Genomic DNA, 19,156 nt, shown 5'->3' on the forward strand with positions numbered 1-19,156 from the left:
TTCATTGCTGACTGTGTCCCCTCTGGTGAGATTCACCCCCTACAGAGGACACAGGACAGATAACACAGGGAATATACAGGGGACACAGGACAGATAACACAGGAAATATACAGGGGACACAGGACAGATAACACAGGAAGTGTACAGAGGACATGGGACAGATAACACAGGAAATATACAGAGGACATGGGACAGATAACACAGGAAGTATACAGGGGACACAGGACAGATAACACAGGAAGTGTACAGAGGACATGGGACAGATAACACAGGAAGTGTACAGAGGACATGGGACAGATAACACTGGACGTGTACAAAGGACAGATATCACAGGAAGTGTACAGAGGACATGGAACAGGTAACACAGGACTGATTGTACACTACCTGTATTATCTGTCCTGTGTCCTCTGTACACTTCCTGTGTTATATGTCCTCTGTACACCTCCTATATTGATAGCAGATAACACAGGAAGTGTACAGAGGACATGGGACAGGTAACACAGGACTGATTGTACACTACCTGTATTATCTGTCCTGTGTCCTCTGTACACTTCCTGTGTTATATGTCCTCTGTACACTTCCTATATTGATAGCAGATAACGCAGGAAGTGTACAGAGGACACAGGGCAGATAACACAGGAAGTGTACAGAGGACACAGTACAGATAACACAGGAAGTGTATTGAGGACACAGGACAGATAACACAGGAAGTGTACAGAGGACACAGGGCAGATAACACAGGAAGTGTACAGAGGACACAGTACAGATAACACAGGAAGTGTATTGAAGACACAGGACAGATAACACAGGAAGTGTAGATAGGTCATGGGACAGATAACAAAGGAAGTGCACAGAGGACACGGGACAGATAATACAGGAAGTGTACAGAAGACACGGGACAGATAACACAGGAAGTGTACGGAAGACACGGGACAGATAACACAGGAAGTGTACAGAGGACACGGGACAGATAACACATGAAGTGTACAGAGGACACGGGACAGATAATACAGGAAGTGAAATGAAATGAAATTGAAATGAAATTGTGACCTGTCCACACCAATGAATACATTGACATGTCTCCATCCCAATATTTTTAGACAAAAAAATACAGGAAGTGTAAAGAGGACAGAGAGCATGGGACAAATAACACAGGTAGTGTACAGAGGACACAGGACAGATAACACAGGAAGTGTACAGAGGACACAGGACAGATAACACAGGAAGTGTACAGAGGACACAGGACAGATAACACAGGAAGTGTACAGAGGACACAGGACAGATAACACAGGAAGTGTACAGAGGATATGAGTCAGATAACACAGGAAGTGTACAGAGGACATGGGACAGATAACACAGGAAGTGTACAGCAAGCACAGGACAGATAACACAGGAAGTGTACAGAGGACATAAAGATGAGATGCATATTCAGTACAGATTATTCCCCAAATTGCAGTATTCTCTCCATCCTCACTAGGGATAAGTCGAACACCCCCCTGTTCAGCTCGCATCCAGAACATGCGAACAGGCAAAAAATTTGTTCGAACACGCAAACACCATTAAAGTCTATGGGATTCAAACGTGAAAAATCAAAAGTGCTAATTTTAAAGGCTTATATGCAAATTAATGTCATAAAAGTGTTTGGGGACCCGGGTCCTGCCCCAGGGGACATGTATCAATGCAAAAAAAGTTTTAAAAACGACCGTTTTTTCGGGAGCAGTGATTTTAATAATGCTTAAAGTGGAAGAATAAAAGTGTAATATTTCTTTAAATTTCATACCTGGGGGGGTGTCTATAGTATGCCTGTAAAGTAGCGCATGTTTCCGGTGCTTAGAACAGTCCCTGCACAAAATGTCATTTCTAAAGGAAAAAAAGCCATTTAAAGGGGAACCCCGAAACAAAATTAAAAAACAAATTTGCGTGGGGGTCCCCCCAAATTCCATTACCAGGCCCTTCAGGTCTGGTATGGATATTAAGGGGAACCCTGCGCCAAATTTAAAAAAAAATGGCGTAGGGGTCCCCCTCGAAATCCATACCAGACCCTTATCCGAGCACACAACCTGGCAGGCCACAGGAAAAGAGGGGGGATGAGAGAGCGCCCCCCCTTCTGAACCGTACCAGGCCACATGCCCTTATTGGGAGGGTGCTTTGGGTTAGCCACCCCAAAGCACCTTGTCGGATGACAGTTCCTAAATAACCGAGGGCGGGGCCACCCGTGAAGTGGACGGGTGACCCCGCCCCCCTCTGACACAAGGGGAAGTGCCAGGGTTACCCAGTGACATGTACGGGTGACCCCACCCCTTCTGACGCAAGGGGAAATGCCGGGGTTACCCAGTGATATGTACGGGTGACCCCACCCCCTCTGACGCAACAGGGGTTTCTTGTGACACGTCAGAGGGGACGGGGTCACCCGTGCATGTCACTGGCCCTTGGTTATTTAAGAACTGTCATCCGAGTCGCGCATCATTCTGCCAGGCGCCTCCTATGGAGGAGGCTGTATCGTTCGTGGATCGTCACTTTTTTGGGTGAAATGGTAGGAGTACAATGTACCCCATTATCATTTCACATGGAGGGGGGGGCAGGATCTGGGAGTCCCCTTTGTTAAAGGGGATTCCAGATTCCGATAAGCTCCCCGCCCGCAGACCCCCCAACCACTGGGCAAGGGTTGTGGGGATGAGGCCCTTCTCCCCATCAACATGGGGACAAGATGCTTTGGGGGGGCTACCCCAAACCCCAAACCACCCTCCCAAAGTTGAGGGCATGTGGCCTGGTACGGTTCAGGAGGGGGGGCGCTCTCTCGTCCCCCGTCTTTTCCTGCGGCCTGCCAGGTTGCGTGCTCAGATAAGGGTCTGGCATGGATTTTTGGGGGGGACCCCACGCCATTTTTTATTTATTTTTGGCACAGGGTTCCCTTTAAAATCAGACCTGAAGGGTCTGGTATGGATTTTGAGGGGGACCCCTATGTCATTTTTTAAAAAAATATTTGGCGCAGGGTTCCCCTTAATATCCATACCAGACCTGAAGGGCCTGGTAATGGAATTTGGGGGGACCCCTATGCAAATTTTTTTTTTAAATTTTAGTTCGGGGTTACCCTTAATATTCTTACCAGACCCAAAGGGCCTGGTAATGGACTGGGAGGAATCCCATGCCGTTTTTTTTCAATGACTTTTATCTGTATTGTGGGACCCGACAATTCATTAATAGCCGCGAGTAGTTTTAAATGACTTTTTTCCTTTAGAAATTACATTTTGTGCAGGGACTGTTCTAAACGCGGGAAACATGGGCTACTTTACAGGCATACTATAGACACCCCCCAGGTACAAAATTTAAAGGAATATTATTGTTTCACTTTAAGCATTATTAAAATCACTGCTACCGAAAAAACGGCCATTTTTAAAACTTTTTTTGCATTGATACATGTCCCCTTGGGCAGGACCCGGGTCCCCAAACACTTTTTATGACAATAACTTGCATATTAGCCTTTAAAATTAGCCATTTTGTTTTCTCCCATAGACTTTAAAGGGTGTTCCGCGGCTTTCGAATTTGCCATGAACACCCCAAATTGTTCGCTAAACAGCCAATGTTCGAGTCGAACATGAGACAGCCCATCCCTAATCCTCACACACATTGCAGTGTTCTTAGACTCACAATGAACAAGGCGCAGGCCATCAGTACGGCTTTCATGGAGACATGGAGGTCCATTGGGAAATTAATAGAATAGTTGTCTTTAGAGCTGAAAATCTCCCTGCTTAACCCCCGCCACACACGTGTGATGACCCCGATTTGTGTTGTTCTGTCAGCAGATAGAACCTGGATGGAGAAGAGAGGGGATCGAGATCACCACCAGAGTGTCTACATGGAAAACATCAGTCATAACATTACACTTTTCCTATATAAAGGTTTAAATATTACAGTTCCTGTTCTCAGTAAATTCTCCAAATATTACTAAATCTGCTTATACTGGACCAAGTGTGAAACTTTCCTGAAAGGATTCCCATACCTCATAATTATCCCATTTTGGGGAGACACATTCAGTTTTATAGAGCCCTTCCCCCAATTTGGCATTAATCTCTCTTCTCTAAAATATATTTTTTTATATATTTAGAGCAATTTTCATGAGTCAGATTGCTTCCACCTAGAAATCCATACTTCCTTCTACTCCCTTTCACACAACAAAGGACTTTGTAGGTTTGGAGAAGAAGGTTCAAGCTGGTGGGTTAAAGTACATCTAAAGTCATAACATTTTATTTTGGAAGATTTTCCCTCTATTTCTGTTCTGGGGACAACTCAAATTGTTGGTATTTGTAACATTTTCATGACTTTTCCATTTACATGTATCCTGTCTAAAGGAATGTCCTTGGCAGTGGAGCTGACTCTGCAATTATGTACTGATTAGCTTCAGTGGACATCATTACAGAAAATACTAAATGTTGGAATCCTGGAGATTTATGCCGCATACACACGGTCGGACTTTTCGACCGGACGGGTCCGACGGACGCCGACTGACTAAATCTATTGGACAATCCGATTGTGTGTGGGCTCCACCGGACCTTCAGCGGACTTTTCCAGTCGCACATCTGACGTACTTTAGATTTGGAAGTTGCTTTAAATCTTTACGTCGTAACTCCGCCGGACCCAGAAATCCACTCGTCTGTATGCTAGTCCGACGGACAAAAACCGACGCTAGGGCAGCTATTGGCTACTGGCTATCAACTTCCTTATTTTAGTCCGGTGTACGTTATCACGTACAAATCTGTCGGACTTTGATGTGATCGTGTGTTAGCAAGTCCATTCGTTAGAAAGTCCGTCAGAAGTCCATCAAAAGTCCATCGAAAGTACGCTGGAAAGTCTGTCGGACCAGTCCGGTTGAAAAGTCCGACCGTGTGCACGCGGCATTATACTGTATAATGGAGAGTGGATCGCATATTCTCTGCAGGGCTATGTACACCACAGCCAAAATTTTCCAGCCCATTCATGAAATGCAGGCTGCAGTGCATAGTCTACAGTAGTACACAGATTGCTCTATTAATGCAGCAGAAAGAGCTCTTGCAGAACAACTCATGCCCACTAGCTGCTGTTGGTTGCCACCTTGCGCTGGTGAAGATTTGTCTCCTCCTTTCCATGGACAACAAACTAAAAGAAGTTCACAGTGGGCAAGGAGCATGACAGATAGTCGCACCTCCGCCACATGCCATAGGCAACCTGATGACATTTTCTACAATTATTATTAATAAAGAAAAAAGTGTTTCATACTTGTTGATAGACTGACCTTATAATGGGTGTCAGACATAAAGCCTTCCCCCCATCCTGGACCTTTCACTTTAAGACAAACAAGTCCCGATGGATCCAAGATGTCAAAGCTTAAAGTAAAACTTGTCCACTCTTTGATTATGTATCCAAGGAGCTGTCCGGTGGAACAAGAGACCTGCAACTATAATAATACATTGTCACAAGAGGTTGTCTAATGAGTTTGGTCACTATATCCAAAACTATACTTGGACTTTACAGAAGGTGTATTTGGGCCCATTACTTGTCATTAATTACCAGTCCTAAAGAAAAGAAACATATATAACTAGCTTTAGTGGACCAAATCTTGTAACCAACTCTACCTGCTGTAGTCTGTAGATGACCATTTTTTTATATTTCAGCAGTCTCTATAGTCCACAAAGCTGTGCATTTGTTCTCACAGTCTTAGAGGACCATATGCTGTATCACAACAGTCCTAGAGGCCTGTGTTTTGTACTTCCTACCAGTCCTAGAGGTCCATGGCTTTCATATAACCAGTTCTATAAGTTTGTGCTTTATATCTAATCAGTCCTAAAAGACCAAGATTTTTATCATCAAAGCTTTAGTGCCTCAGGTCTTATCTCACCAGTTATTGAAAATCATCTAACTAGCTAACCAAACATCATATCTACTGTGACTAGTCATAGAGGACCATACCTATATAACACCAGTTGGAAGATCATGCCTTGAATCTTACCTAAGAATTAAATATCTTGTATTTCCCAATACCCTGGATATCAGCTGTCATGTCTTAAATGTCATCAGTCTTAGAGGGCCATGTCTTGTATCTCACCAGTCCTAGAGGGCCATGTCTTATATCTCGTCAGTCCTAGAGGGTCATGTCTTGTATCTCAATAATCCTAAAGGGCCATGTCTTGTATCACACCTGTCCTAGGGGCCACGTCTTGTATGTCACCAGTCCTGGAAGGGCAATATCTTGTATCTCACCAGTCCTATGAGGGCCATGTCTTGTATCGCACCAATCCTAGAGGACCATGTCTTGTATCTCGCCAGTCCTAGAGACCTATGTATTGTATCTTACCAGTCCTAGAGGTGCATGTATTTTATCTCGCCAGTCGTAGAGCCCCATGTCTTGTATCTCACAGTCATAGAGATCCATGTCTTGTATCTCACCTGTCCTAGAGGGCCATGTCTTGTATCTCACCAGTCCTAGAGGGCCATGTCTTGTACCTCACCAGTCCTAGAGGACCATGCCTTGTATCTCACCAATCCTAGGAGGCCATGTCTTATATCTCACCAGTCCTAGAGGGCCATGTCTTGTATCTCACCAGCAGTTCTAGTGGTCCATGCCTTGAACTAAAATCCATACCCCTATCAAGGCATACGACCTAGGTGACCTGGAAAGATGGTGGGCGGGGGGGGGGGGACAAGCATGCAGCCCCCCTTGTGAAACCTACCAGGCAACATGCCCTGCAAACTACAAAAATTGCTGTGGGTCCTCATAATCCATACCAGGTTCCTATCCTAAGTATGGGTCTGGTATTGCTTTTTTAAAGGGGAGCCCCTCCCACACACAAAAAAATTACAAACTTATGGGATCCCCCTAGAAATCTATATCCCTTATCTAGGCATGCATGCTACTGGCCAGGAAAAGGAGACAGTGATTGTGCACCCCCTTCATGCACCCGCTTCTACTGGTACCATACCAGGCAACATGCCCTTAACATTGGGAGTGTACCTTGCCAGGAAGGAGGCCTGTATTAGGGCATCTTGTTCCCATGTTCTTGGGGACTAGGGCCTCATTACCACATCCCTAGCCCAGTGGGTATGGGGGATCTGCAACTAATCCTAGAGGTTCATTCCTTGTATGTTACCATAGGGTTATAGCATATAAGAAATGGACATAGACATGGGACATACAATGTATTCTACTAAAAGGGTTGTCACTTATCTCACAGGTCCCCTCTGTACGGTTAATCAGTCTTTCATTCCTTGGTGTCACTGCTACAGCAGCCAGGAAAGGGGGGCAGTGAAGGTCTGTGCAAGGCACCTTGTCCACATGTTGTTGGGGACAAAAGCCTCATCACCACATTCATGGCCCAGTGGATGTAGGGTGTCTGCAACTAGTCCTAGAGTTCCATGTCTTGTATATTATTAGAGGTTTGTAGCTTTTAGGAAATGGCCCTAGACAAGCAGCTTACAATCGATGCTACTTAAAGGGTTGTCACTCATTTCACCGGTCCCCATTGTATTGCAAATCAGTCTTTCATACCTTGGTGTCACAGCTACAGCACTCTGAAGGCACAAGAAGGTTGAGGACATTATATCCTTGGGTGTTGGTAACCCTGCAATCCATCCGAGGACCACAACACTCCCGCTGCTCAGCAGCTTGGTACACAAGTTGGCCATCGGTGCCAAAAAAATCATATGTATTATAGTTCTGGAATATACCGCTCCCTGAAATGACAGAATTATAAGAAGAATTCATAGAATGAGATCAAAAGTCTCTGGGATTCTGCAACAATCAACTAAAATAGACAAAATGTTTCTCATCTATTGTTTCTATAATCCAAAAATCTGAAGAAACACAGATTATAGCAAATGTTATGTCCTTCTTTGGTAACACAGCTGTGGCTAAAAGTTTTGAGAATGACACAAATATAAATTTTATCACAAAAGTCAGCTAACTCAGTTTTTATGATGAGAATTTACATATACTCCAGATTGTTATGAAGAGTGATCAGATGAATTGCAATTAATTGCAAAGTCCCTCTTTGCCATGGAAATTAACTTAATCCCATAAAAAAAATGTCCACTGCATTTATGAAGAAGGCTTCAAGACACCAAAGAAAGTCCAGCAAGCGCCAGGACCGTCTCCTACAGTTGATTTAGCTGCGGAATCGGGTCACCACCAGTGCAGAGCTTGCTCAGGAATGGCAGCAGGCAGGTGTGAGGACATCGGCACATACAGCGAGGAGAAGACTTTTGGAGGATGGTCTGGTGTCAAGAAGGGCAGCAAAGAAGACACTTCTGTCCAGGAAAAACTTTAGGGACAGATTGATATTCTGCAAAAGGTACAGGGATTGGACTGTTGAGGACTGGGGGAAAGTCATTTTCTCTAATGAATCTCCTTTCCAATTGTTTGGGGCATCCGGAAAAAACCTTGGAGAATAAAAGGTGAGCACTACCATCAGTCATGCTTTGTGCCAACAGTAAAGCATCCTGAGACCACTCATGTGTAGAGTTGCTGCTCAGCCAGAGGAATGCGCTCACTCACACTTTTGCCTAAGATCACAGCCATGAATAAAGAATGGTACAAAAACATCCTTAGAGAGCAACTTCTCCCAACCATCCAAGAACAGTTTGGTGACAAACAATGCCTTCTCCAGCATGATGGAGCATCTTGCCATAAGGCAAAAGTGATAACCAAGTGGCTTGGGGAACAAAATATCAACATTTTGGGTCCATGGCCAGGAAACTCCCAAGACCTTAATCCCATTGAGAACTTGTGGTCAATCCTCAAGAGCAGGGTGAACAAAAAAACCCCACAAATTCTGACAAACTCCAAGCACTGATTATGCAAGAATGGGGGGGGGGGGGGGGGCATTAGTCAAGATGTGGCCCATCAGTCAGAATGTGGCCCAGAAGTTGATGGACAGCATGTCAAGGAGAATTGCAGAGGCCTTGAGAAAGAAGGCTCAACACTGCAAATATTGACTTTTTGCATAAGCTTCATGTATTTGTCTATAAGTCTTTGACACTTATAGAATGCTTGTAATTATACCACTTTGTGAAAATTAATATTTGTGTCATTATCAAAACTTTTGGCCATGGCTGTACATCCTACTAGTGGTAGGAGTTAAAGTGGAGGTGCGGCCGTTTACAAAAAAAAAAAAGTCAGCAACTACAAACACTGTAGCTGCTGACTTTTAATAAGGGCACTTACCTGTCCAGTGAGCCCGCGATGTCGCCCCCCCCCCCCCCCCCCCCCGAGGCCGATCCGCCATCCTAACTAAGGGAAACAGGCAGTGGAGCCTTGTGTCCTCACATGTGGCCATGTGGTTTTCTGGGACACACACATGTCCCAGAAGACAACGGGGCAGCTCACCGAAGAGGAGGTAGTGAAGGAACAGCGCTGCGGAATAGGAAGAGGCAGATTAGGAAGACTGCCTAGCAACAGGCATTTCTGGTAAGTAAAAACATTTTTTTTTTTTTCACATTTTTTTTTTTTTTGTAGAATGTTAATGTAATTTTTAATTTTAGGGTGGACCTCCGCTTTAAGTAAGAAATGAACACTACAGCTTCACCTTCTCGCAGGGTCTTTAAATAACCAACAGAAAATGGAATATGAAATATTTAAAAAGAGAAAAATTATATTTAAAACAAAATTGTTAGTGAGTTATATCTGGAGATCTGATCAGATCTGCCAATAAGAGCAACAGGAAAAGTCCTCAGTTAAACTGACAATTTAATTGTACATAAGAAGGAAAAATTGGCTACACTTGTAGAGGATCCCAGTAATTGGTGGAAGACTAAGTGAGACCGGGAGCAAAGAAAGGAATAGTGGAAGATGGATATATTCAAGTTTTACCAATACAAGAATAACAGCACTTACTTGTCTCTGTCATGAAGAGTCCATTGACCTGTTAAACAGAACAAAGACAAGTCAACGGCATATTCCTAGTTACCTTAACCAACACTCCCATGTCCATCAATGCCACCTTGTCTAATAGCTGAGTGGGATGAATAGAGGGATTTGGGGAAGGGAATCCTGGGGGTAAGGGTCACTGGGATGAGTAGACAGGTGCCTGGGGTGATGGATGGGTGTCAGGGTTGAGTAGATGGGTGCCTAGGGTGAAAGGATGGAAGTCTGGAGTGATGGATGGGTGTCAGGGTTGAGTAGATGGGTGCCTAGAGTGAAGGGATTAGAGTCTGGGGTGAAGGTGCCTAGGGTGATGGAATGGGAGTCTGGTATGATGGATGGATGTCAGGGTTAAATAGATGAGTGCCTAGGGTAATGGGATTGAAGTCTGGGGTGATGCATGGGTGTCAGGGATGATTAGATGGGTTCCTATGGTGATGGAATGGGAGTCTGGGGTGATGGATGGGTGTTAGAGTTGAATAGATGGGTGCCTTTGGTGATGGGATAGGAGCCTGGGGTTGTGGATGGTTGTCAGGGGTGAGTAGATGGGTGCCTAGGGTAATGGGTTCAGAGCCTGGGGTGATTGATGGGTGTCAGGGTTAGGTAAATGAGTGCTTAGGGTGATGGGATTGAAGTCTGGGGTGATGGATGGGTGTCAGAGTTGAGTAGATGGGTTCCTATGGGGATGGAATGAGAGTTTGGGGTGATGGATGGGTGTCAGGGTTGAGTAGATGGGTTCCTAGGGTGATGAAATGGGAGTTTGGAGTGATGGATGGGTGTCAGGGTTGAGTAGGTGGGTTCTTATGGGGATGGAATGGGAGTTTGGAGTGAAGGATGGGTGTCAGGGTTGAGTAGATGGGTTCCTAGGGTGATGGAATGGGAATCTGGGGTGATGGATGGGTGTCAGGGTGGAGTAGATGGGTTCCTATGGGGATGGAATGGGAGTCCGGAGTGATGAATGGGTGTCAGGGTGGAGTAGATGAGTTCCTAGGGTGATGGAATGGGAGTCTGGGGTGATGGATGGGTGTCAGGGTTGAGTAGATGAGTTCCTAGGGTGATGGATGGGTGTCAGGGTTGAGTAGATGGGTGCCTAGTGTAATGGAAACTGCTGTTGCCTTAAAATCAGTGTCTGGGGCTGTAAGCTGCCCTCCAGACAGGTACTCTTTACATATCTCACCTGAAGAAGATATTCCAGTCCAGGTGGAGCAACAGGAAATCCGGCCATAATACCCTGCAACATATAATAAAGATCAATAGTTTTAGGGGCAACATTGGCAGGAAATTATGATTATAGCAATGCTCTGGTGGTCACTGGGACAGGAAGTATGGAATACCAAATATCCAGAAAAAGACAGTGGGGAAGGGGGGAGGGGTCATGAAGTTCCCCTTTAATTCTAATCTGGTGAGCTGTAAAGATTCTGAACACACCAACTATGGGCAATATTGGTTTTAACAGTCTGTTGCTGTTTTATGGCTGCACATCATTTTTAGGCTTGACGTGTTTGGTATCTACTTACTCAGCAAAATCCCATCTCTATCTCTATGGAGTTTAGTTTGTTCGTCTGCAATAAAATGAATTTCAGTGAATCTTTTCCTGAAAATATGGATTTGATCATCAGTTGTGCAAAAATTGTGCAACAATAAAATTTTCAACTCTGATTTTTTTTTTCTACTGGCCTTCTATTTTCAGAAAATATTTCTTTTTTTTGGAGGAGGGGGTTAATTAAATGGTAAGGCCAGAAAAAAATGCGTTACTGTTCTCCATTTCAGGGAAGATTCAAGCCCCAATGTTTGCCTGAATTGGGCCCTTAAACTGAGCCAAAGACGTAAAGGACTCCTGTGCAATCTGCTCCTCAGCCACAATGGAGATATGTGAACCGGCTCCATAGAGAGCCGATCACATTCTCCTTTCGTGCCAATTGGATGCCGAAAAATCCTCATCCAATTCACAATAATGTGAACCCAGCCAGATGCCGCGTACACACGAGCGGAATGTCCGACAGAAAAAGTCAGACAGAAGCTTTTCATCGTCTAATCCGATCATGTGTAGGCCTCATCGGACTTTTTTTTTTCAAAAATTCTGACGGACCTAGAAATGGAACATGTTCTAAATATTTCAGACGGAACCAATCGCTCGTCTGTATGCTGGCCTGATGGACCAAAGACGACGCATGCTCTGAAGCAAGTACGAGACGGAAGCTATTGGCTACTGGCTATTGAACTTCCTTTTTCTAGTGCCGTCGTACTTGTTGTACGTCACCTCGTTCTGAACGGTCGGATTTTTGGTGTGACCGTGTGTAGGCAAGGCCTAAGCAGATAGAGTAATTGCGGCAAAATGACCATGTTGAAAGCTGCCAACCTTCCAAACCATGGTAATTCAACCTTAGCTATTTCCTGGAGCTTGTTGTTTAATACATATACATTTAGAAAGGGAGTATAGTTAGCATTAACTAATTGATCTGTGGAAGCTGTCAACATGATACTTAGATATTTGATCCCCTTTGCACACCAAGTGTACGGAAAACGTGTCTTGAGTTTCTCTTGGGGGGTGGATCGATACCCAATCCCAATAAATACAATTTACTCTCATTTACCTTGTAGTATGAAACTCGGTTAAATAACTCTAATGTAGATTGTACCGAAGCCAGGGAAGACTCCACATCTGTGAGCACCATGATAATGTCGTCCGCAAACAGACTAATAGTGTAAGTTGACTTGCGTAGTGGGAATCTGTTAATATTAGGATGATTACGAATGTGGCTAAGGGTTCCATTAGTGAATTGAATATAACAGGCGACAGGGGGTAGCCCTGACGGGTCCCATTGGTTATAGTAAATGGTTTTGATAGAACTTTACCTGAGCCGAAGGTTTAGAATAGAGGGCCATAACTGCTGTTAGGATGTTTCCTGAGAAACCAAATTTTGCTAGTACTCGGGCAAGGCATTGCCAATGGACCCTGTCAAAGGCCTTCTCTGCGTCCAAAGCTAGCAGTAGAGAAGGCCTTCTATGGAGCTTAGCTAGGTGAATGACATTGATTAACCTGCGGGTGGCGTCAGCAGTTTGCCTACTCTTAGTGAAACCCGTCTGGTCCGGATGAATGAGAAATGGAAGAATATCAATCAGGCGGGTGGCAATGAGTTTGGCGTATATCTTCACATCGGTATTGAGAAGGGAAATGGGTCTAAAATTTGGGGGTGAAGTTGGATCCTTCCCCGAATTCGGCAGTGTAACAATAAGTGCTTTCAACATTTCGGGCGGTAGGGAGGAAGAGGCAGCAACAGCATTGAATAAACGTTCTAGACGAGGCGAGAGAAGCACTTTAAAAATTCGGAAATATTCCAGAGTGAATCAGTCTGGGCCAGGGGATTTATTGGCTGGCAGGGATTCAATCACCTTTTGTATTTCAGAGATAGTAAAAGGTAAGTTAACCGATTCCCGACCGCCGCACACCGATGTACGTTGGCAGAATGGCACGGCTGGGCAAATGGACGTACCTGTACGTCCCTTTGAATTTGCCGCCGTGCCATCCCCACCGGCGGGGAGCTCCGTGAGTCAGGTCGCGGGTCCCACGGACTTGATGTCCACGGGGATACCCGCGATCGTCTCACGGAGCTGAAGAACGGGGAGATGTTCATGTAAACAAGCATCTCCTTGTTCTGCCTAGTGACAGGACACTGATCACAGCTCCCTGTCAACGGGAGCGGTGATCAGTGTCGTGTCACAGCTAGCCCATCCCCCCTAAAGTTAGAACACATCCCTAGGACACACTTAACCCCTACAGCGCCACCTAGTGGTTAACCCCTTCGCTGCCAGTCACATTTACACAGTAATTAATGCAATTTTAATCGCACCGATCGCTGTATAAATGTGAATGGCCCCAAAATCGCGCCAAAATTGTCCAACATGTCCTCCATAATGTAGCAGTCATGATAAAAATAGCTGATCGCTGCCATTACTAGTTAAAAATAAAAAATATTAATAAAAATGCCATAAAACTATCCCCTATTTTGTAGACTCTATAACTTTTGCGCAAACCAATCAATAAACGCTTATTGTGATTTTTTTTACCAAAGACATGTAGAAGAATACGATCGGCCTAAACTGAGGAAAAAAAATGTTTTTTTTTATATATTTTTGGGGGATATTTATTATAGCAAAAAGTCAAAAACAATGCGTTTTTTTTTCAAAATTATAGCGCAAAAAATAAAAACCGCAGAGGTGATCAAATACCACCAAAAGAATGCTCTATTTGTGGGGAAAAAAAAGACGTAAATTTTTTTTGGGAGCCACGTCGCACGACCGCGCAATTGTCAGTTAAAGCGACGCAGTGCTGAATCGCAAAAAGTGCTCTGGTCATTGGCCAGCCAAATGGTCCGGGGCTGAAGTGGTTAAGTAAGTCTAGTGGATCTCGGGAGAGTTGTGGTAGTTTAATGTTGTGTAAAAAATGTTAGGTTGGTTGGTGCCAGCATCATCTTTTAAGTTATATAAGGTGCTATAGTAGTGGCTGAATGCATCTGCAATATCTTGTGGATGATATCATTTTTCTTTAGATTGTGGGTGCAATAAGTGCGGAATTTTGGTCTTGTATCTGTGACCTCTTAGCCTATGTGCTAATAATTTCCCTGCTCTATTACCCGTGGCATAGTAGGACATTTGAAGCCTTTTTGGATGTTTTCTCAAACTTCTCCAATAGGAGGTTTCAGAGATCATGAGGTAGTTGGTTCAGTCTTTGGGAAGTTTGCCTTGAGGGGTTTTGTTTGTTATACCGCGTATACACGAGCGGACTTTTCGACCGGACTGGTCCGACTGTCTATCTGACGGACTTTCGACGGACTTCCAATGGACTTTCCGAATGAATGGACTTGCCTACACACGATCACACCAAAGTCCGACGGATTCGTACGTGATGACGTACGACCGGAATAAAATAAGGAAGTTGATAGCCAGTAGCCAATAGCTGCCCTAGCGTCGGTTTTTGTCCGTCGGACTAGCATACAGGCGAGTGGACTTTTCGACCGGACTCGAGTCCGTCGGAAAGATTTGAAACATGTTTTATTTCTAGGTCCGTCGTACTTTTGGGGAAAAAAAGTCAGCTGGAGCCCACACACGATCGAATTGTCCGACGGAGTCCGGTCCGCCGGACCAAGTCTGCCGGAAAGTCCGGTTGTGTGTACGCGGCATAACTGGTTTATAGTTGAAAGATTTCAGTGGTGAGATCGGAGACTTGTTTTTGCTGCTGCCTCTTTGCCCTCGCCCCCGTTTGTATAAGTATTCCCCCGAATGTATGCTTTATGAGCATTCCACAAGACAGAAGGATCCAGGACTGATGGTGCATTTTTCAAAAAAAAACTCAGTTAAATGCCTTTCTATATGTAGTTTAAAAGTGTCCTGTTGCATTATATACGAGTTGACCCTCCACATTGGAGTTGAAGTGGTAGTAGCAGAGTCCTCTATTGTTAATGTAATGGAAGCGTGGTCCGACCAGGTTATAGTATTTATAGAGGTTGAGGTCACTCTGGACAGTGTTCGTTGATCAACTAAAAACAAGTCAATCCTAGAGTACGTTCTGTGGGGAGAGGAGAAGAAGGTAAAGTCCTTTTCTCCTGCATGTAGACATCTCCAGGCATTAAAAAGTTCCCGAGTGTGGATAGGCTGTAAAAGGGACTGTCCCTTCCTTCTCTCACCTGATGAGGAATCCATATAAGGATCTGGAGTGGTATTGAAACCTTTTTTGATGGGAAGGTACCTTTTTCGTTAGCTTATGGAAGAAACGCAATTGGTGCTGGTTGGGGAAGTATACATTGACGATTGTATAAGTAACCAAGTTCAGGCCGCATACTAGAATTAGATATCGGCCTTGCTCGTCTTTGATTTCTTCATGTAAGGTGAAAGCAACAGAGTCCCTGAAGGCTGTTATGACTCCTTTTTGTTTTAGTGTCAGCGTTGGCCGTAAATATATATATATATATATATATATATATATATATATATATATATATATATATATATATGTGCTTGTGGGAGCAGTTTGGTGGGGAAAGTTTGCAGAAGTGAGTCTCCTGTGCGCACAGAACATCACTTCTACAGGATAGCGCCTCTTTCCGCATAGATTTTTCTCTTCACTGGATGGTTGAGGCCTTTGGCGTTAATGGAGAGAAAATGTATTCCCCATTGTAGGTAAGAACAGTTTGATTGCTTATAGCCGTAGAGTAATTTCATTTGCAAGGCATGGGCGTCCTCTTGTGGCCGAAGTGGAAATGATGATGGGAAGAATAAATGAACATACTGTACTCACATTCCATGAAGACTTGCAGAATTTTGTTTGCTCCATCTGCAATTTTGTGCAGTCATTGTCACACAGTCATTGTGAAAAGATTGTAGATAGTGACTGAGACATCAAAAAAGTACAGGAAAAATAGAACAAAGAAACATAGAAACAACAAGGTGAAACAACAATGAAAGTGGTGATAAAACATATATAAGGGTTTTTCCCTTATCAACAGTAAGATACCCGTGTGCAGCTCTATGCTGCTCAATTAAAGTGGAGGTGAGTTCAAGCCTAAAGGCTCTCCTGGGAGGCTTCCCAAGGATTCTAAGTAAGCATTGTCTCGGTTACCATCCGTATTTAGGTATGCGATTTAGCATTTTTGTTGGTTACCATTTTCCAGCCAGGATTGACTTGTTTTGCATGCCTTGCAGGGGGGTGCTCATCCTATTGTTTAGGGAGGATTTTCCATTCTTCCAGCAGAGAAATTCCTTTCTCCAGGGAATCAACAATGTATGTGCCGTCCTTGACACGTACCTTGGAGGTGAGCCTGACATGCAGAGGGAGATTTCTCGTATGGCTCTGGTTCCGGGACCACTGGAGTGGGAACAGTAACCCTCAGAGGGTAGGAGAGCCTGCAGGGTCCACTTGACTGGAGATGATGTCCGCTTGGCAGAGACAGGAACAGGCTTGATTGCTGCGGATGCAGGAATGCTGAGAAGTAGCAGGCAGGTGCGCACAGATGCAGGACTGTAGGCAGATGCACATGGATGCAGAACTTGTAGGCAGGTGCGCTCGGATGCAGGACAGCAGTCAGGAGCAGGGTCAGACAAGCCAGGTCACAACAGCGGATCAATCAGACAGAAGCAGCAAGAGAAAGAGAATGGTCAAAGTCCAGGCAGAATCTGCAACAGGAGATCAAACAAACAGGAACACGAAGCAAGTCAAAGGCAAGCCAAGGGGTCAGGACTGGAGACAGCAGCGAGGTCAGGAGAAGCCGGGTAACACTGGAGCAGATGCAGGTTCAGGTACAGGATGAGCTGCAGATCAGACAGCAAGGATGCATTCTGAAGAGGCCCCTTTTAAGGATCACTGGGCGCCACAGCTGCGTTACTGTGCACGCGTCCACGGTCTGCGCATGCACATGCGCATTGGCGCACATCTATTTACTGGTGAATGCCTATAGACTGGAACACATCCCAATGGACCCATGCGCCCGCGGCCAGTTGCAGAGCCATTCGCAGTACGTCCATGACAGTCCTCTTTAACAATGGAAAGTTTAGTGGGGTACCCACACCTGTAAGCAATTTTGTGATTCCTGGGTGTTTTAGTAATTGTATTCAGGTTCTTTCTCTTCTGCAATGTGTATTGGGACAAATCCACATAAAAGTGCAAATTCTGGTGCTGTGTGGGGATTTGGTTACTTTTGCGCATCATCATCATAAGTTGATCCTTGATGTGGTAAAAATGAAGACGCAGAATCACGTCTCTAGGCACTTGGTTAGGTAAGTATGCAGGCTTGGGAAGACGGTGGATTCTATCAATCGTGACATCCATGTTGGGGAAGAGGGATTGGAATAAAGATGAAGCATAGGAACGCAATTCTGATTGCTGGATTGATTCGGGGATCCCCCTTATTTCCAGATTGTTCCTTCTGCCTCTATCTTCTATATCTGCTAACTTGGCTTTGATCCACTCAGTGTCCCCCTCTTTCTCCTCAGTGTAGTCCACTAGTTCATTTATAGTGGTTGCATACTCCCCCATTTTATGCTCTATATGATCCACTCTGGATTCAACTGCCTGTAACTCTGTGTTAAATCTATGCATGCAGTTCATCATGTCACCCTGCAGAGAACTTCTAAAGGGAGAGGAGCATATCTTTTAAGACTGTGTCCATTACAGGTTGATGTTTAGTGGGGAAAGATTCGATCTGGCAGTTCCCTCATGTCATCCCCTGAGTCTATGATAGGGCTAGGTGCTGGGCTGCATCCAGCATCATCCAGCCTAAATTTGGCTTTAGCTGGACTGCATGTCACCGGGGAGGCAGGGAAGGATTGGGAGCTGTTAGGGGAGATGTTATTTTGTGTAAATGTCCCCTTTTTAGGCTTTTGTTGTGCCCTTGGTTCAGGTGTGTGTGCAGGCCCGCCGCCATCTTGCCTACCTCATTGTTGTTTGAGGATGAAGAACTCCGTCAGGCGCTGCAGCATCCTCAGCTCTTTGCGCTTTCTGGGCATAATAGCAGGGATTCCTGGGAACAAATCCGCCGTAGAATCGGGTGGACAGGGTGATCCGGTGGGTCGCTATGTGACGCTGAATCCTCCATTCGGGCAGGAGCTCCTAGATCATGCAGCCATCAGCTCCGGTGCAGGCCACGCCCCTATTCTTTTTTTTATTTGTAGCGCAAAAAATAAAAACCGCAGAGGTGAGAAAATACCACCAAAAGAAAACTCTATTTGTGGGGAAAAAATGATAAAAATTTAGTTTGGGTACAGCGAAGGATGACCGCGCAACTGTCATTCAAAGTGTGACAGCGATGAAAGCTGAAAATTTGACTGGGCAGGAAGGGGGGTGAGAGTGCCTGGTATTGAAGTGGTTAACATTTTTTAATCCTTAGTCAGCCCTAATTAACTCCTCCTTCTCCTTCTTCCCTTATCCATTACCCATCTACATCATTTTTTTTCCTTTTTCGCACACATTAAACCTGCATTTCTTGGATATAAAATTACTGAAGTCCCCCCCAGGACAATATATATTTTCTCTGAAAGTCGAGTCCCTTTAGTATAAAAATAAGGTTGATGTAATTTTTTTTATATTGCACAATATTGGAGCAACTGTTTATGAAATCTATACTTTCAGGAAAAAATGCACTAATATGAATTGTACTGCACACCAACCCAATTTAATCTCTATGTTTTGCACATAATAAAATCTGTGGTACTGTGTAGAGTAAATGGATACCCAATATGTAAAGCTTCAAAACTGTCTGTGCCCGTTTAAATGAC

The 19,156-nt window shown here is 44.6% G+C and overlaps 1 protein-coding gene across 3 annotated transcripts in view; it reads right to left on the reverse strand.

The window, feature by feature from the left end:
* The window catches only part of LOC141133837 (phospholipid scramblase 3-like), a 31,904-nt gene that overhangs the window by 746 nt on the left and 12,002 nt on the right, over positions 1–19,156 (reverse strand). For all 3 annotated transcript variants that reach the window (XM_073623408.1, XM_073623409.1, XM_073623410.1), the window contains exons 2-6: positions 11,067–11,120; positions 9,863–9,890; positions 7,520–7,704; positions 5,270–5,431; positions 3,649–3,810 (exon numbers count right to left, since the gene is read on the reverse strand). In XM_073623408.1, the coding sequence (XP_073479509.1) occupies positions 3,649–3,810; positions 5,270–5,431; positions 7,520–7,704; positions 9,863–9,890; positions 11,067–11,114 (585 nt within the window). In that variant the 5' untranslated portion in view covers positions 11,115–11,120. The remainder of the gene's footprint in view (positions 1–3,648; positions 3,811–5,269; positions 5,432–7,519; positions 7,705–9,862; positions 9,891–11,066; positions 11,121–19,156) is intronic.

Source organism: Aquarana catesbeiana, linkage group LG03 (genome assembly GCF_042186555.1).
Source record: "Aquarana catesbeiana isolate 2022-GZ linkage group LG03, ASM4218655v1, whole genome shotgun sequence".
NCBI lineage: Eukaryota > Metazoa > Chordata > Amphibia > Anura > Ranidae > Aquarana > Aquarana catesbeiana.